Source organism: Schistocerca gregaria, chromosome 7 (assembly GCF_023897955.1).
Source record: "Schistocerca gregaria isolate iqSchGreg1 chromosome 7, iqSchGreg1.2, whole genome shotgun sequence".
Lineage (NCBI taxonomy): Eukaryota > Metazoa > Arthropoda > Insecta > Orthoptera > Acrididae > Schistocerca > Schistocerca gregaria.
Window position 1 is genome coordinate 146,549,980 of NC_064926.1, and position 15,114 is coordinate 146,565,093.

The 15,114-nt window shown below is 39.4% G+C and overlaps 1 protein-coding gene across 4 annotated transcripts in view; it reads left to right on the top strand.

The window, feature by feature from the left end:
- The first annotated feature begins 330 nt into the window (after nucleotides 1-330).
- LOC126281225 (dmX-like protein 2) overlaps nucleotides 331-15,114 on the top strand; it is a 313,079-nt gene continuing 298,295 nt past the window's right edge. For all 4 annotated transcript variants that reach the window (XM_049979978.1, XM_049979982.1, XM_049979980.1 and 1 more), the window contains exons 1-4: nucleotides 331-588; nucleotides 810-1,007; nucleotides 1,095-1,254; nucleotides 8,226-8,441. In XM_049979978.1, the coding sequence (XP_049835935.1) occupies nucleotides 502-588; nucleotides 810-1,007; nucleotides 1,095-1,254; nucleotides 8,226-8,441 (661 nt within the window). In that variant the 5' untranslated portion in view covers nucleotides 331-501. The remainder of the gene's footprint in view (nucleotides 589-809; nucleotides 1,008-1,094; nucleotides 1,255-8,225; nucleotides 8,442-15,114) is intronic.

The window sequence follows — 15,114 nt, forward strand, 5'->3', positions numbered from 1 at the left end:
ACAATGTAATTTACTGTGACATCGCCTAAAGCAACAGGGGGTACTTCTATTTCATTATTATGAAAAATAAATTACATGAACACGTTTTCTTCGTCTTTACGTCAATTACAGCAAAAGCATAAGAATGATCGACCGCCGTATAATCATAGTCTTAAACAGCGAGATGACATATAGTTGGTTCACAAGCAATAGGATTACTAATAACTCGTATTTACAATGATGAGTAATGTCCGTCACAGGCGTAAGTTATTTGAAAATTGCGCCGCGAAGACCTTGAGATCAATATTCCAGAGATACTCTTCTTGCTAGACAAACTGAGTTGGTAAATTGTCAGTCACATCTATGATACAAGTAAAGAAAAATGGCTGCGGAGGGGTTGTTGTGTGAAGTGCTGGGAACTACGATATTGTGATGACGGTGTATATAGGGCACTATAGAAAGATCTCCTGAATAGTTATAAGACTTTTATAGTTCGTCGTAGTTAATATTTAGTGTTTTGAAATGAACTGCCACCAAATTTTAAGTGGAGCCTGCAATGCAGGAGACCACTGTTTTGCAGTGGGTAGTGTCGAAGGAATTCCTTTCACGGTAGTGGAACACAAATTCATTAAATGCGTAATGCTAACAGTGTTTTAAAGATCGATGCCCTCATCTTTATTCGTAGCTACAGCTGTCGTCGGCTGTTCAGCTAAATTCTTGAACTTAATGAGGATACTTATAGGCTTAGTGACATACTTACATCGGCTAGATAATCAAACACTTAACTCCACAGTTTATTTTACTTTTTGTTTCCATCTTTTTCCCTGTAGGCATATGCAGCGGGCTGTAATATAGTTATACTCGCCAGCACATTTGAGAGAGTACAAATCATTCCTGGAGCATTGCATAATTACCTTATGATCAGCTGTTTAGATTGTTCAACTGACACAGGAAAAATTGCTGCTGCATACGAAAGTCAAGTTTGCATATTTGAACCAACTCCTCTCATTCAAAGCAATAGCACTCATGTAAGTTACTTTCTAAGGCTAGAGATGACAATGTCAACAGAAGCAAGTTTCAGTACGGGTGTAACATTTATTATGATTCTTCTGTAGCAACTGGACTACCGATGGGTTCAAACTGGCAGCTTACAGACGGAGTCTCATGTAACATCTCTGTCATGGAATCTGGAAGGTACCCGCTTACTCACAGGAGGAGAAGTACTACAGTTGTGGCACCAGAACATTCCTCTTCCTGAAGATGATATGGATCAAGGTATTTCTCGAATTATTTTGTAGACATTTCATCTTTCATTCGATTATGTAGAGTGTGTGTGTGTGTGTGTGTGTGTGTGTGTGTGTGTGTGTGTGTGTGTGTGTGTGAACTGTTACTCACAGTGATGCATGTACGAATAAGATAGTTAAGTTGTAGTCACTATTTAATTTGTACAACATGTGCCATTCTGTTGTATATTCAGTCTTGGGCAGGTAACATATATGAAGCTCTGTGTGAGTTGATTTTTATATACATTCATAGGTTGGCCTATTGCTGTAGCTACAAATTTTTCAGTGTACTGAAATAAGCCAAACACAGGTCTGCTTGTATAAGTTTATGCTTTTAGTGTATACAAATAATTGAATGAACTCGGCTCACTTGCCAGATAATTTTTCAGTGGTTGACTTTTCAGTTGTTGATTTTTTGAGACCAGTTGTTGGATCTTAGTTTTATTTCTATCTTTCAACAAAATTTTATGTTTGGCACTATGTTTTATAAATATTTATAAGTTACACATTCAGTAATCATACAAAATAGTAACCTATAACAAGTAATACATTACTATGGAAAAAATTGATTTTGTTTTGAAAATATTTGGTTTGTCATAACAGCCTCAAACATATGTGGATGCCTATTGAAAGTGAATATTCTAGGGCGCTATAATTTGTTTCAAAAGTACAGAAGGATGCGTTTGCAATGTTATGAGCTGCCGTTGATCTCTTTCACAAAATGGATGCTGCTCTGCTATAAAATGTCATGTTTTTGGCCACAAAAGTTGTAAATAAATAGATATATTGTAGTAAACAATTGCCATGTTGTAGTAAACAGATAAATATGTTTTCTGTGTCAGTGTGAGAATTGTAGTTTCTTGTAGAATGTACCTGATCTTCATAGTTTTACTTTATGTGTAGTCCAGCTAGCATTCATTTGGACATATTACTTTTTGTCAAGCTGCCATGCAGTACCAACCCTTATTATGTTTTTGATTTGACAGTATGCAGTGTAGGACCAATCATTTGGTACTGACTGTAGACAGTACTGTAAGGTTAGCTGCATTCAACCTTTGCAGGTCATGATAAAATATTTCAAGGGAGCTTACTGTCTACTCCTCGTCCCAGACATTTTGTTTTGTGTGTCGCTGATAAGGTCCACCAGTGTTACAGAGTTGAATGTCAGAGTGAAAAGAATTGTGTGTAAGAAACTGTAATTACTGTGTGTGGTTGTAGTGAAGAATCAGTCAGTTGAGCCCAAAGTTGCTTCTCTATAGAGTATGATTTACTATATTATTTAGTTGCAGACATGAATATGTAACATTAGTACTTTACTATCATCAGACATTATTTGTGGGTAATTATGTTGTATTGTGATTGGTAGGAATGTGGAATTTGTTTTACATGTGTTGGTGAGGTTAGATTTTCGTAATTAGGTATATGAGTGAGTTCTGATGATGTGCTACTGCAGACATTGTTTTAGCTAACCTATATATGTCAAGGGTTGGATACCAGAATTCTTGAGCTGTGTATGGTTTTGTGGTATTGTGGATTTTCTATGATCAGTATAGGTCTAAGTCCAATACCATATTTTTGTTTCATTTGCTTGATTTTTATGTAACTATTTGTTACACATACTATTAAGACTGTTGTATATTTACTCCTTCTCCTCTTCCTCCTTCTCCTCTTCCTCCTCCTCCTCTTCCTCCTTCTCCTCTTCCTCCTTCTCTTCCTCCCCCCCCCCCCCCCCCCATCATCTTCTCCTGCCCAACACCCCCAATAGCTGCAATTCTCCCATTAGTTGCTTATTATTTCCATAATTAAATATTTTTCGTATTCGCATATGTAATGTGTGACATGTCCGTTATATTGTACAAGCTTAACTTCAGTTATCCCAATTCCTCTCGTATTATGTGACCGTGAAGAGCACATATCAAGTTATACTACTCTAATATAAGTGAATCTTGTAGACCTATATATAATGTTAGAATTTGTTTTGCAATATACCCTGGTCTTCACAGCTGTTCTTCATTAAATCATCAGAGATGCCTGTTAATCGTAGTGTTGTGTCCCCCCTCCCCTCCCCGAATATCTTACATTATCTGATGCAAGACATGCAATCAAAGAGCCATACCAGAAAATGAACTCAGAATGGTTCAAAAATTTGTGCCCAGAGAAATAAGCAACCACTGTGCTGTGCATTCTCATTTTGAATTTTGTTGGGAAATCGTGTGTAAAGCTTTACGGATATTGATTGCCATCTGTATCATAATGCCATGAGATCCAAAAATGGACTGACTGCCAACGATTCTAGAGCTTCAACATTACCCACTGTGTGCCACAAGGTGTGGGCTAGAGTTGCCTCTGAAAATTGTTGAACACACAGAGAACAATATAAAACTGTGATTACTATTGCCGTCATTTTGTGCTTTCATGTTTATTGATCTTGTCACTATTTAAGTCTGTTTGAGAAAAGACCTGTCTCAGAACAAGGGAAGAAATATAAGTGAAATATATAGAAATGTGGAAGTTGCCCAGAATAGTGAGTGTGGAACAGCCAGGCCGCCGGGTTATCATTCTCTTTAATTTCAACGATAAATGTGCCAAGTATTGAAATTGACTTTTATTTCAGAAAAGATCGATAAGAAACAAAAAAGGTGAGATGCAAATGAACTTCATAATATTGAAAAGTGTATTTAGAAATCATATATTTTGGAGGCTTATGAAATGAGTAGGTGAAACGGTTCAGCAATGGATCGAATCTCAGAGCCGGCCGCAGTGGCCGAGCAGTTCTAGGAGCTGCAGTCCGGAACCGCACAACTGCTACGGTCACAGGTTTGAAACCAGCCTCCGGCATGGATGTGGGTGTTGTTCTTAGGTTAGTTAGGTTTAAGTAGTTCTCTAAGTTCTAGGGGACTGATGACCTCAGATGTTAAGTCCTATAGTGCTCAGAACCATTTGAACCAAATCTTAGATATGTCCTATATTTGTTGTGGACAAGGAAGATTTCATCAGTAACTAGCAAGATTGTTATTAAAAGAAGTAAAAACCTGCAGAGAATCTACAGTACATATTGTAAGTGCAAATGAACATCAGATAGGCACTCGTAGTCAGCAGGTTTAATAAAATAATATTTCTGGCTAGCATGATTTTGGTTTTTTGGTTTCTTCAATTACATTCAGGCAAATTCAAGGGTGGTTCATCAGTAAAGTCTCAGCAGATTTCCTTCCATAACCATATCCAACTGAGGTGCTGATGAAGTTGTGTGTGTGTGTCATATTTTTAAATTATTTTTTCTGTTTCTAAATTTCTTTTACATCATACATTGCTTCATGGTAAGCACTGGGTGAAAAAAAAAAGGCAAATGGAAATCAAAAACCGTTGGTGGGGGGAACCTGAACAGGAAATAAACTACAAAATAATATTCAAAGAAAAAAAGTTAAAAAAAAGAACATACCTTTACTCATCCTCATAACTTTGATGGTCCTTCTCAAAGTAGCCTCCCACCATGAACATGATGCGCTTTTCCCAGCTTTCCTGCCAGTCTTCAAATACATGCTGGAAACCATTTTTTGAGAGGTCCTACAAAATTGCCTTCACCACTGCTTCTGATAATTGATAATGCCTCCCACGGAGGCGTTTCTTCATGTTAGGGAATAGGAAAAAAGTGACATGGGGCTAAATCTGGACCATAGAGAGGGTGAGGGATGCACTTCACATTGATTTTTGCAAGATATTCAGTAACAACATTGGCAGTATGCGTCCGTGCATTATCGTAGTGAAGCATCCAGCCTGCTTCACGGAAATGTGGTCTTTTGCCCCTGATGTGGATGTGCAGTGTTTTCAGGACATCCTTGTAGTGTTGTCCAGTTACTGACATGTTTGCAGGTACAACATGCTGATAAACCATTCCATGAATATCAAAGAATGAGTTGACCATAACTTTCCCAGCAGAAGCCGCCACTTTTGCCTTTTGGGGGAGATTTCCACACTGAGCTTTCCTGTTTGCTCTCAGGATCAAAATGATGTAGCAAAGTTTCATCCGCAGTGATTACATTTGAAAGAAACTCCAGATTATCATGTAACATCAACATTAACTGCATGCAGACCTGCACACAAATGTCATTTTGTTTGGGAATCAACAGCCTTGGAACCCATCGCCCACAAACACGTGTCGTGTAATTTTTCTGTCACCAGTGTGTGGGTGACACCCAATGAAATGTTCAATATTTCAGAAAGTGATCTTAAGGTAATTCATCAATCCTCTCACAATGACAGCAGCAGTCTGTAAGAGCAGTAACTGGAGCACCACCTTCCTTTGAAATTGATTGTCTCCCCTCTTTAAACATTTTACACCACCTTTGAGTTGTGCTGTAGGGAAGAACAGACTCTCCATAGGCCTCCTGTAACATTGTTTAGCCTCAGCTGAAGATTTGTTGACACAAAAGCAGAATTTTAAAGCCACATGTTGTTCCTCATGTGAGCTCCATTGTAGTGGTAGGTGATACCGAACATGTCTGACCTTGCCTGCCTCTCACAGGCGAGAACAAGGAGTCTCAACATTGAAACCACTATGGCATGTTTGTTGCCCATTAAGCTAACAGAATATCATAAGATTAAATTTTAGCACAAGAAATTATGACCATAAAAAAGTTATGATCATTCTTTATTGAACAGCTCTCGTAATTTAAGTCGAGGTTGTTAAGAGTAAGTTCCCATCTCTCAAGTTTTGACAGTGTTGTTCACCAGCAGTATAATAAAAATCCCTTATGGTAAATTGAACCTTAGGATTATGCAGTTTGTTACTGTGTTTTTACTGATACAAGCTCTTGGTCGATATCTACTGATTCTTTTTGGTGACTCGGCAAAGAATAATGCAAGCAACTGTGCTACACTAGCTGCCTGTCACTGTTATATTACAGGGATTTTATTACATATACCTCTCCTGTCCATGACACAGCCCTTGCAATCCAGGGGCCTGAATAGGTAGTGACAGAATATGCTTTAGATGTACACATTGATTGAGGAAAGGGAAACCATGTTACAAGGTTATTTCTGAAAAATTACAAAGTTGCTGTCCTCTAGGACAAGATGCATGTCTTTTGGTGATATAACTACAAAAAATTACCACTCTTTAATGAAATTAACTGAAAACAGTTCTTTAGAATAAGAGGCTGTGTAGACAGCATCGGTAAAAAGAAAACTCTCACTAAATTGTATCAGTTTTTGCAGAAACAAAAAATCTTTTTCTCATTTCGTTCTGTAGAGAGTCCAGATCATTTGTTCAAATAAAATTACAGTTCCTTTATCTCATCATACCTTTCTTAACTGTAATTATGCATGCAGCACAGATGGCCTCTTCACATAATGAAAATTTCTTCCCTCAGTGCCATTTTTAGACACTAATGTCACTTGTGCTAAAATATTCAGAATAATATTTGCAGTGGAACTGCTATAATCACCCACACCAGGAGAAATTGAAGCAGCCTGTAGGCATGTCAGCTATTGCCGACACTTCAGCATGAACTATCAACATTGGCCTACATACCATGCTAACAATGAGGTTTTCTGCTAAGATTTCGATATTCGTGTGCTCACGCACTGGTCACTTTCCTCGTAAATTGCCCCTCACCCTCTGACGGAGGATACCCTGTAGTGCAACCACTGTAATTCCAGTGTTGTGTTAAAAGACCCAGTCATTGTTGCACTCTGACAGTTTAGTCTGTTGTGATAATATCCAGCAATCCTCTCCTCTCCCCCCCCCCCCCCTCCCCCAAACCCCACCCAAAGAAAGAAAGAAATATGGTCATAATCACTTTTCCAGCCAGCCCCTTAGGGTGGTTTTTTTTAGATTTTCTGCTTCACTAACACAGTTTTGATAACAGTTTTGCCTATCCCTTTATGGAAAAGGGGGTCCTTGTTTCATCTTCAGTCACAACATAATGCTATAAGTTGTTTGTATTATGCTTCTTTTATGGCTCCTGTAGAACACTCAGCTGCTTCTGTAGAACTTCATTCGGTGTATACTGTATCTTTCTTGTGAATAATTGCTTACCATCTCAGTAAACTTGTAAAGCTTAGTGCAATGGTCTTTGGCCATTGTATCTCGAATTTAATGATGGGTTCTTCACTTGAAACCTCCATTAATGATCTTGTATGTACTCATATTTCAATTAGTATTCATTGTAATAAATGATCATGATTAACAGTGAAGATTGCCCATGAATTGGCTTTGACTCAGTTTGTATCTGAGCCACAGTTTAATTTTAAGTAGTCCTCTAATGAAGTTCATCGCATAACAATAATCATTTTCTATTAAATGATGCAGATCACTTCAGATATCCAATAGTGGATCAGTTTTGAAAAACTACATGAAGCTTCCATGGCGTTGCTGTGAAATTGTATGAATGTTTCCTTAAAATTCACTCCTATAATGAATTCACAGCATTTGATGTAGAATTAAATTTGGTGTTGAAGGCACTAGACTGTCCTAAATTTTTTGCATTGTGCAGTTCCTCATCTTCTATGATTCCCAGGGTGCCCATTGGAAGAAATATTCAGCAAATGCATATCATCCAGGATGTCAGGTTCCTCCTACAGAAAGCATTATTCTGCTGAGTACCAATCCAAGTGGGAATCCGGGAAATGAGGCTGCAGGTGAAGCAGCTAAGTGTGCATACATGTAAAGAACTTTAGCATTGCATGCATTTCTTCCATGTAATTTCAAAGTACTGTGGGAGTACAGGATCATATCAGTGCAAAGAGTGTGACTGCGATTGACTGACAAGTTTGTCACTAAAGCCTGTGTTTCATCCAGATTTCTCTATTTTGGTATGTCTTCATTTGGCTCAAAGTTTTCTTTTCGGACAAAATAGGAGTTCTGTAGACAATGATGGCAAATGTAATAATACAATAGCATTTTAAAAGTGTATTTTATGTGTTTTACTTTGTTTTCTATATAGTGATTATTTTATTTCACAGCACAAAGTCATGGAGTCACATTTGAGATTGGTGGAGATGCACCGCAGTCACCACAATTACCAGGGCAAGAGGAAGAAGATCGTGGTTGGGAGTGCGTCTGGAAATGTCATACAGCAACACCAGTTGTATACATGTCATTCTCGCCAGATGGAACGCTCTTTGCAACTGCAGGGAAATCAGACCGCTTAGTAAAAATCTGGTTTGAGAATAAGCAATGTAAGTTTTGAGTTTATCACCTGAAACAATACACTTAATAATCACATTTTAGTGTGTGTGTGTGTGTGTGTGTGTGTGTGTGTGTGTGTGTGTGTGTGTGTGTGTGTGTGTGAGGGGGGGGGGGGTAAATAATGCAGTCTCTTTTTACAATAAGTTTCAAAGTGGAGACTGAATGTATGTTTGCAGGCTTTTAGGCCTGGGATCAATTTCCATAAAATCCTGTGCATTCTAGACAGTGTCAGTGTAAAATTATATACCATGTTTCAGTCACTATAGCAAGTGGACTTTACCGGGTTGCCACTTCCAATAGTGGCTCCCATGTTGTTTCATCTTTATGCACTGTAATAATGCAGCTTACAACCATGAAGAGCTGTATAAAAACTAGACATTGAATAACCATTGTTAAAGGCTAGAATCCACTCTTATTAGTTAATGGAGCAGTGTTTAAAAGCAAACAAGTGTAGTAGTAAAAATACTCAGTTTAGTGCAACATGATGATTTTCTGTTTCTTCCTCTCTGGTTTTCCCCACCCACATACACTTAGATATTTCTTGTCATTACATATTTCGCATTTCACTGTAAATGTTTTATTATTTGGAGGAGACACCAGTCTAAAGGACAAATGGGAGTTGATATCATTTGATCAGTACATGCCCTTTGTGTGGGGAAAAATTATGTAGCATTTCATCTCTGGATACTACATTCTCAAAAAATAGCTCTTGTTATTGACCAAAAAATATCTTACAATTATACAATTATCTCGTTCAATGTTATGTATTCAGTTCAGAATCACTTAAGGATTGACACTTCATCAGGAGCACGTGGAGAAGCAGAGCACATTTGCCACATCCTGCACAGAACATACATATAATCTTTAAATTCAATTCAGCTTGCAAAATACTTGGTGTATAAAGATGGAACCTACATCATTGTGTTGTGGAAGTGATAATTGCATTTTCATTTTAGTTTTATATGTGGCAACCATTTGTTATGACAGTAGGAAGAACTTCAACAAAAATACATTTCCTGATGATGAGACTGAATTTTTGATGTGCAGAAGGTATTTTTGGTATTGAATTTATGTGTTCAAATTATGTGGTCAGAATCTTATAAACATGTGCCTTCTCCAAACAGGAGCGTAAACAACAATGCAAAATTCTGGATTGAGTAACACAGAAAATAAAAGAAAGGGAACCACTCACCAATAGCTGACGGATGTTTGGTGCTGAAGGAATTAATTATGTTCCCTTCTCTATACTTAAGGGGCAGTCATGCCTACATGATGTGCTAGTTGAGAAAACAGTAGTACATGAAGGGGCACACTGGGAAGAGCCACATGGGCTGTTTCTAACATGTTAACCCAAAAACTGACGACTGCAGAAACATTTGAAATGAGCTAATACCTCTTATTCGAGAAGGGTCTGGACCGGACAGACCATGGGTGGCCTGCAAACTTTGTTCGGAGTTGTCCGGCAGTGTGGGAAAAACTGCTTCAATGGTGCACCTGGTAGCAAAGGAGCTCCAAACCAGCTGGGGATAGGATAGTAATAAATCGGCCTGGTAGTCCTGGCATGCTCTGCACTATTTGCACTACACTGCACACAGTATTCCAATTTCTGATACCAAGGGGACAAACCGAGTGTCTGGCATCAGGCTTTGTACTACTGTAGTCTGTAGAGCTGCCTCGAGAAGATGCAGCTCTGGAAGACAGCATGGAAAAAATATGGTAGCACTCCTCTCATTAAATGGACTGCGACAGGACAATGGTGATGAGTGTGGGACGAGAGTTCTGTGGTTCATGCATACCCCAGCAAAATGTGGCAGATGACAACGTGGCCTATGTGGCATTGCATGGATGAGTTGCTGAGAGCGCGGCCGGGGATGTTGCCTCGTTGGAGCAGAACAAGACACTGGTCGAGCGACAGTTCGGCATGCCTAGTGTCTGGAAAGTATTATCATCTAAGTTCTCACTGCCACTGCCCCCTCCCCCCCTCGCCCGTCCAGAAAGGAGTCACCACAGTGCAAGGAAACACCAACAGAATTTAGTATTTACAGTAGCTTTTGAGTTCTTTCTCTAGCAAAAGTACACACACTCAGGTGGGCAAACACTCACACCTGTGGCCACAGTGAGACTGACAGTTGATTATAGAATGCAGTTGCCTAAGTAGAGAGAGGTAGGGAGGGGTAAGAAAAGGATGCACGAGGGGAGGAGGGGATAGCAGGATAGTGTAAGGCAGGTCTGATGAGATGAACCAGTGGCTTTACAGCAAGATGAAAGGAGTTCAGACAGTTGAGCAGATAAGATTAGAGAGATAGATGGGAGAAAAGAAATGGGAGCAAAGAAGATGAGGTTGAAGGTTGAGGGAGGACAGGGGGAGAAGAGAGAAAGGGAGGTCTAGATGGGGAAGAGTGCTGGGGACAGAAGGGAAAAGGTGAGGTGAGGCAGTGGGAAACAGGTTAGCAGAGGACATTGGCAGGATGATTGCAAGAGTGCAGGATATTCTGAATTGGCAGTTCCCCACTGTGTAGTTCTGAGAAACTAGTGCTGGAAGCAAGTATGAGTGGCTCGTGTAGTGAAGCAGTTATTGAACCCAGTTATGTTGTTGTGTGCAGCATGTTCAGCGACTGTGAAATCAGGCTTTTGTATGCCACAGTTTGGTGGTGGTCTTGAGTTTTTTACTTAAAATGCCCACATAGAATGCTGACCCTGTCTTTCATAGGGTACGCAGTACCTGTGACTGGACTGCAATTTGTGGTGGTGGGTGGGTGTAAAAGATCGGCTCATGTGTCAGTCACAAGGGAATGACCCATAGGATGCAGTATTAGGAGCAAGATTTGAGTAGGAATGAACAAGGATACCCTGTAGGTTGGGTCGGTGCTGATTTAGATGGTATTCCTCATCTAAGGGCATTACTAAAGGTAGTCGAAGCCCTGGTGAAGGAATTGGTTGAAATTTTCAAGGCCAGGGTGATATTGGGTAGGAAGGATGCCTCTGGATGGCCCATGAATAAGTTGGCATAAGATGGTGCCATTCGAATACCCAAGTAAGTACCATACTGTAAAACTGTTGTCAATCTGCCTGCCAAAATTCTGACCCCTGTAGAAGTTTCAGCTATTTCTGACGGCCTCACCTTTAGCCCAAAACATAGGTTCATTCATTCTGGCGTTTTAAAGGACCTCCATTCCTTTACTCACTCTCTCCAATGGAAACATTTCTTCACCACATAACCCAGTGGTAACAGCCAAACATAGAGCCTTCCTTAAAACAGTTCTGACCTCGCTCCAACTGAGATTCTCCTCCCCTTCCACCCAGTCATCCCCTGGTAACCTTTGAGGAATTCCTAATTTCCAACCTGCCCACATGTTCCTTTCCTGAATCTCTCCCCATTGAATTCAGCATCACTCCTATGGAGTACAAAGCTATCCGTAGCATGAAAACCATTCCAGACCTTGTCATCCTTCCCACATACAAAGGTTCCACCACAGTGGTCACTACTCGTAGTGACTATCTGGCAGACAGTTTCCGCCAACTTTCCGACACCTCTGCATTCAAACCTTATAGCCATGATACCGTCCCAACAGGACATCCACCAGCTCCTCCAGGTCGTAGGTCCATCTCGAAACCTGACACATGAATCAATCTCCCCCCTCACACCAGTAACACCCCACACTCTTACCTTTTACCTATTCTACAAACACCACAAACCCAACTGCACAGGTCTCCGTAATGTTCATCCTATTGTGATTTTGGACAGTGCTCCCACAGAATGAACCTCTGTCTTTGTTGACCAACACATCCACAAATGCCACTGAATGTACCTTTCCTTTTCATTCCATCAGCCTGACCCGGGGTTCTGGGTGACTTTTCCAAACTCTACTCCTTTTCCTAATCCTATCCAGTTCCTTTTCTTTCACCCCTCTTTCTTCCCCTTCAATGCTTCTGCTGGAAGGAGGAGCTACTGGCTCTGATTCATTGGATAAGCAAAACCTTTTTTGTATATATGTTCTCCTGCCACTGCTTGGCGAGTAGATTTTTTGTACATTATACAAATTATATCATTGTACAACATGTAACTCAGGAGAAAACAAATAAACTTGACCTTCAAAATGAACAAACTCTATTGAAGTATAAAATAAACACTATCTATGTTGCATTGCTCTTCTTAGTAAGAAAAAACAGTTGACAGAATTAAATGTCATCTGCTGCCTGCTCACTGTCATATCGATGAGTTGTTCGAGGACAATGAGAATAATTCAGAAATCAAAACTCGCACACTAATTGCATTTGTTGCTTAGCAACTGTGGCTGGCCATGTCCATATCAAAACTTCAAAAGTGAAATTCTTTATCTTTCTTTCAATGAAATATTCGACAAGCTTTCATTTAACATTGTGTAAATATAAGTGCAAAAATCAACAATGGAAATCTACAATGGAATGTAACAATATTGTCACCATATAACGGAGATGCTGAGTCGCAGATAGGAGCAACAAAAAGACTGCAAATAAAATTTCGGCCAGTAAGGGCTTCATCAAGGCCTGTGTTGACGTGTGGGGGGGGGGGGGGGGGGGCATGTGTCGGTCGTCTATTTTTGAGGAACGCCTTACTTTTCGAAAGCTTTATTTGTAACAGTCATTTTGTTGTACCTGTCTGTGACTCAGCATCTGTGCTACATGGTGAGTGGCAACTTTCCTTTTCATAATATTGTTATATGTGCTGCATATATGTTTAGGTCAAATCATGCAACTCAATTCTGAACAACTTCCACTTTTCTGGTTGCCTGGAAATTCTGCATATGTACCCTTGTACTCTTTTATTTATTTTATTTTACACGTCTAGTTCTGCAGGACCAAATGGAGGAGCAAATCTCCATCGTCATCACCTGTGTCACTACATGAAATTACAACAGAGAAGTAATAAGAGATAAAATAAAACGTTTAAGAATCCTAAAAAGACGACAAGGTATAAGTTTATATAAATGCAATCAGCAGTGTAACTCAGAAATGAGCTTGCTTGCTTTTTTTATTTTTTTATTTATTTATTTATTATTTTTTTTTTTTGTTTTTTTTTGTTTAAGCAACTCCTCAACAGAACAGAAGGAGTAACCGATAAGGAAACTCTTTAACTTAAATTTGAAAGTACATGGGTTACTGCTAAGATTTTTGAATTTTTGTGGTAGCTTATTGAAAGTGACAGCAGCAGAATACTGCAAGCCTTTCTGCACAGGAGTGAGTAAGGGAGGTGTGATCAAAATGCAGTACCGTATTTACACAAATCTAAGCCGCACTTTTTTTTCCGGTTTCTGTAAACCAAAAAACCGCCTGCGGCTTAGAATCGAGTGCAAAGCAAGCGGAAGTTCTGAAAAATGTTGGTGGGTGCCGCCACAACTAACTTCTGCCGTCGAATATAGGTAGCGCTACACAGACATGCTTTGTAGGCGGAAAGATAAATACTGGCGCCTAAACCTCTGCGTCAGTAAATAAATTTAAAAAAAAGGTGGAAGACGAAGTTTTTTTTTTAGCCCCGAGTTTCGACCACTGCATTTTCATACATTGTCCACCGAAGTAAATACATATTCTGTATTGTTAATCTTTGAATGTAACAGAATTTCAATATACTACGAAAATCCAACTGGCAAGACTGGGATGTTTGCCGACTCTACGTTCTGAATTTTTTCTGCCTGTGAGAAGAGATTGTTGCTAATAGGAACCTGATGAAATGTCAAACACATGCAGTATTCTCTTCACCATAAGAATAATACGAATATGAACATTTTGCCATGTTTTCTTTCGTGTTTGCTGCTATCTCATTTAAATCCTGTCTGCCTAATAAACTATGAAACTAGAGTGACGCAACAACAAATGCGGAAGAATATACGTATCATGTCATGTTTATATTCGTATTATTCTTATGTGTAATAGTGATATAGTCAGAAATGAAGCACAGCAACTGACTAGATTTTTAAATCTACGATGACTCTAATTTCTGTGCAGAATTTGATGTACTAAAGAAGTGGCCGCAAAGATTTTCAAACGGAGAAAAATTGTCCCCTAACTCTCGTTCAGAACATGTTCTATCATAAGCAGTCTATTATTTGGTTCTTGTTGATCATTATCAAAGAAAGCTGCAGTGTAAGTAACAACAAATAGCAGTCTCTTGCCATTGTTTCGCTTCCTCTCTCATTTTTTCTTTTTTTTTAATTGTAAGCGGCGGCAGTGCGCACAAAACCGAGCTATGCCGCGAGCGGCGACAGGCCGTAAACACGCACTATCAGAATGCGACAAATAATGCATGACACAGTACAGTAATGCATTTTCAGCTTAGAGTGACGTGAACACCCATAACAAAGAAAACGGCACTTATCAGATCAGAGCAAAATAAGCAATCGATTCAAACCAGATGAAGCACGTGAAAAAGGAAGGGTACCCGTATAAATATGGATGGAGCGCCTGACGATTAGCAATGGCTACCTGGTAAAGCCTAACTGCTAACCTTATGACTCGAACCAAACTTCTGTAGCTGTATCGTCATCCTTTCGACCTAAATTGTGTCTCATATTACAATGGACCAACTTTGTTTCGATTTGGAGGTGTGGCCTAAAACTTTACTCTCCCCTTGAATTTCGAGTCTCAAATTTCAGGTGCGGCTTAGAGTAGGGAAAAATTTTTTTCCTT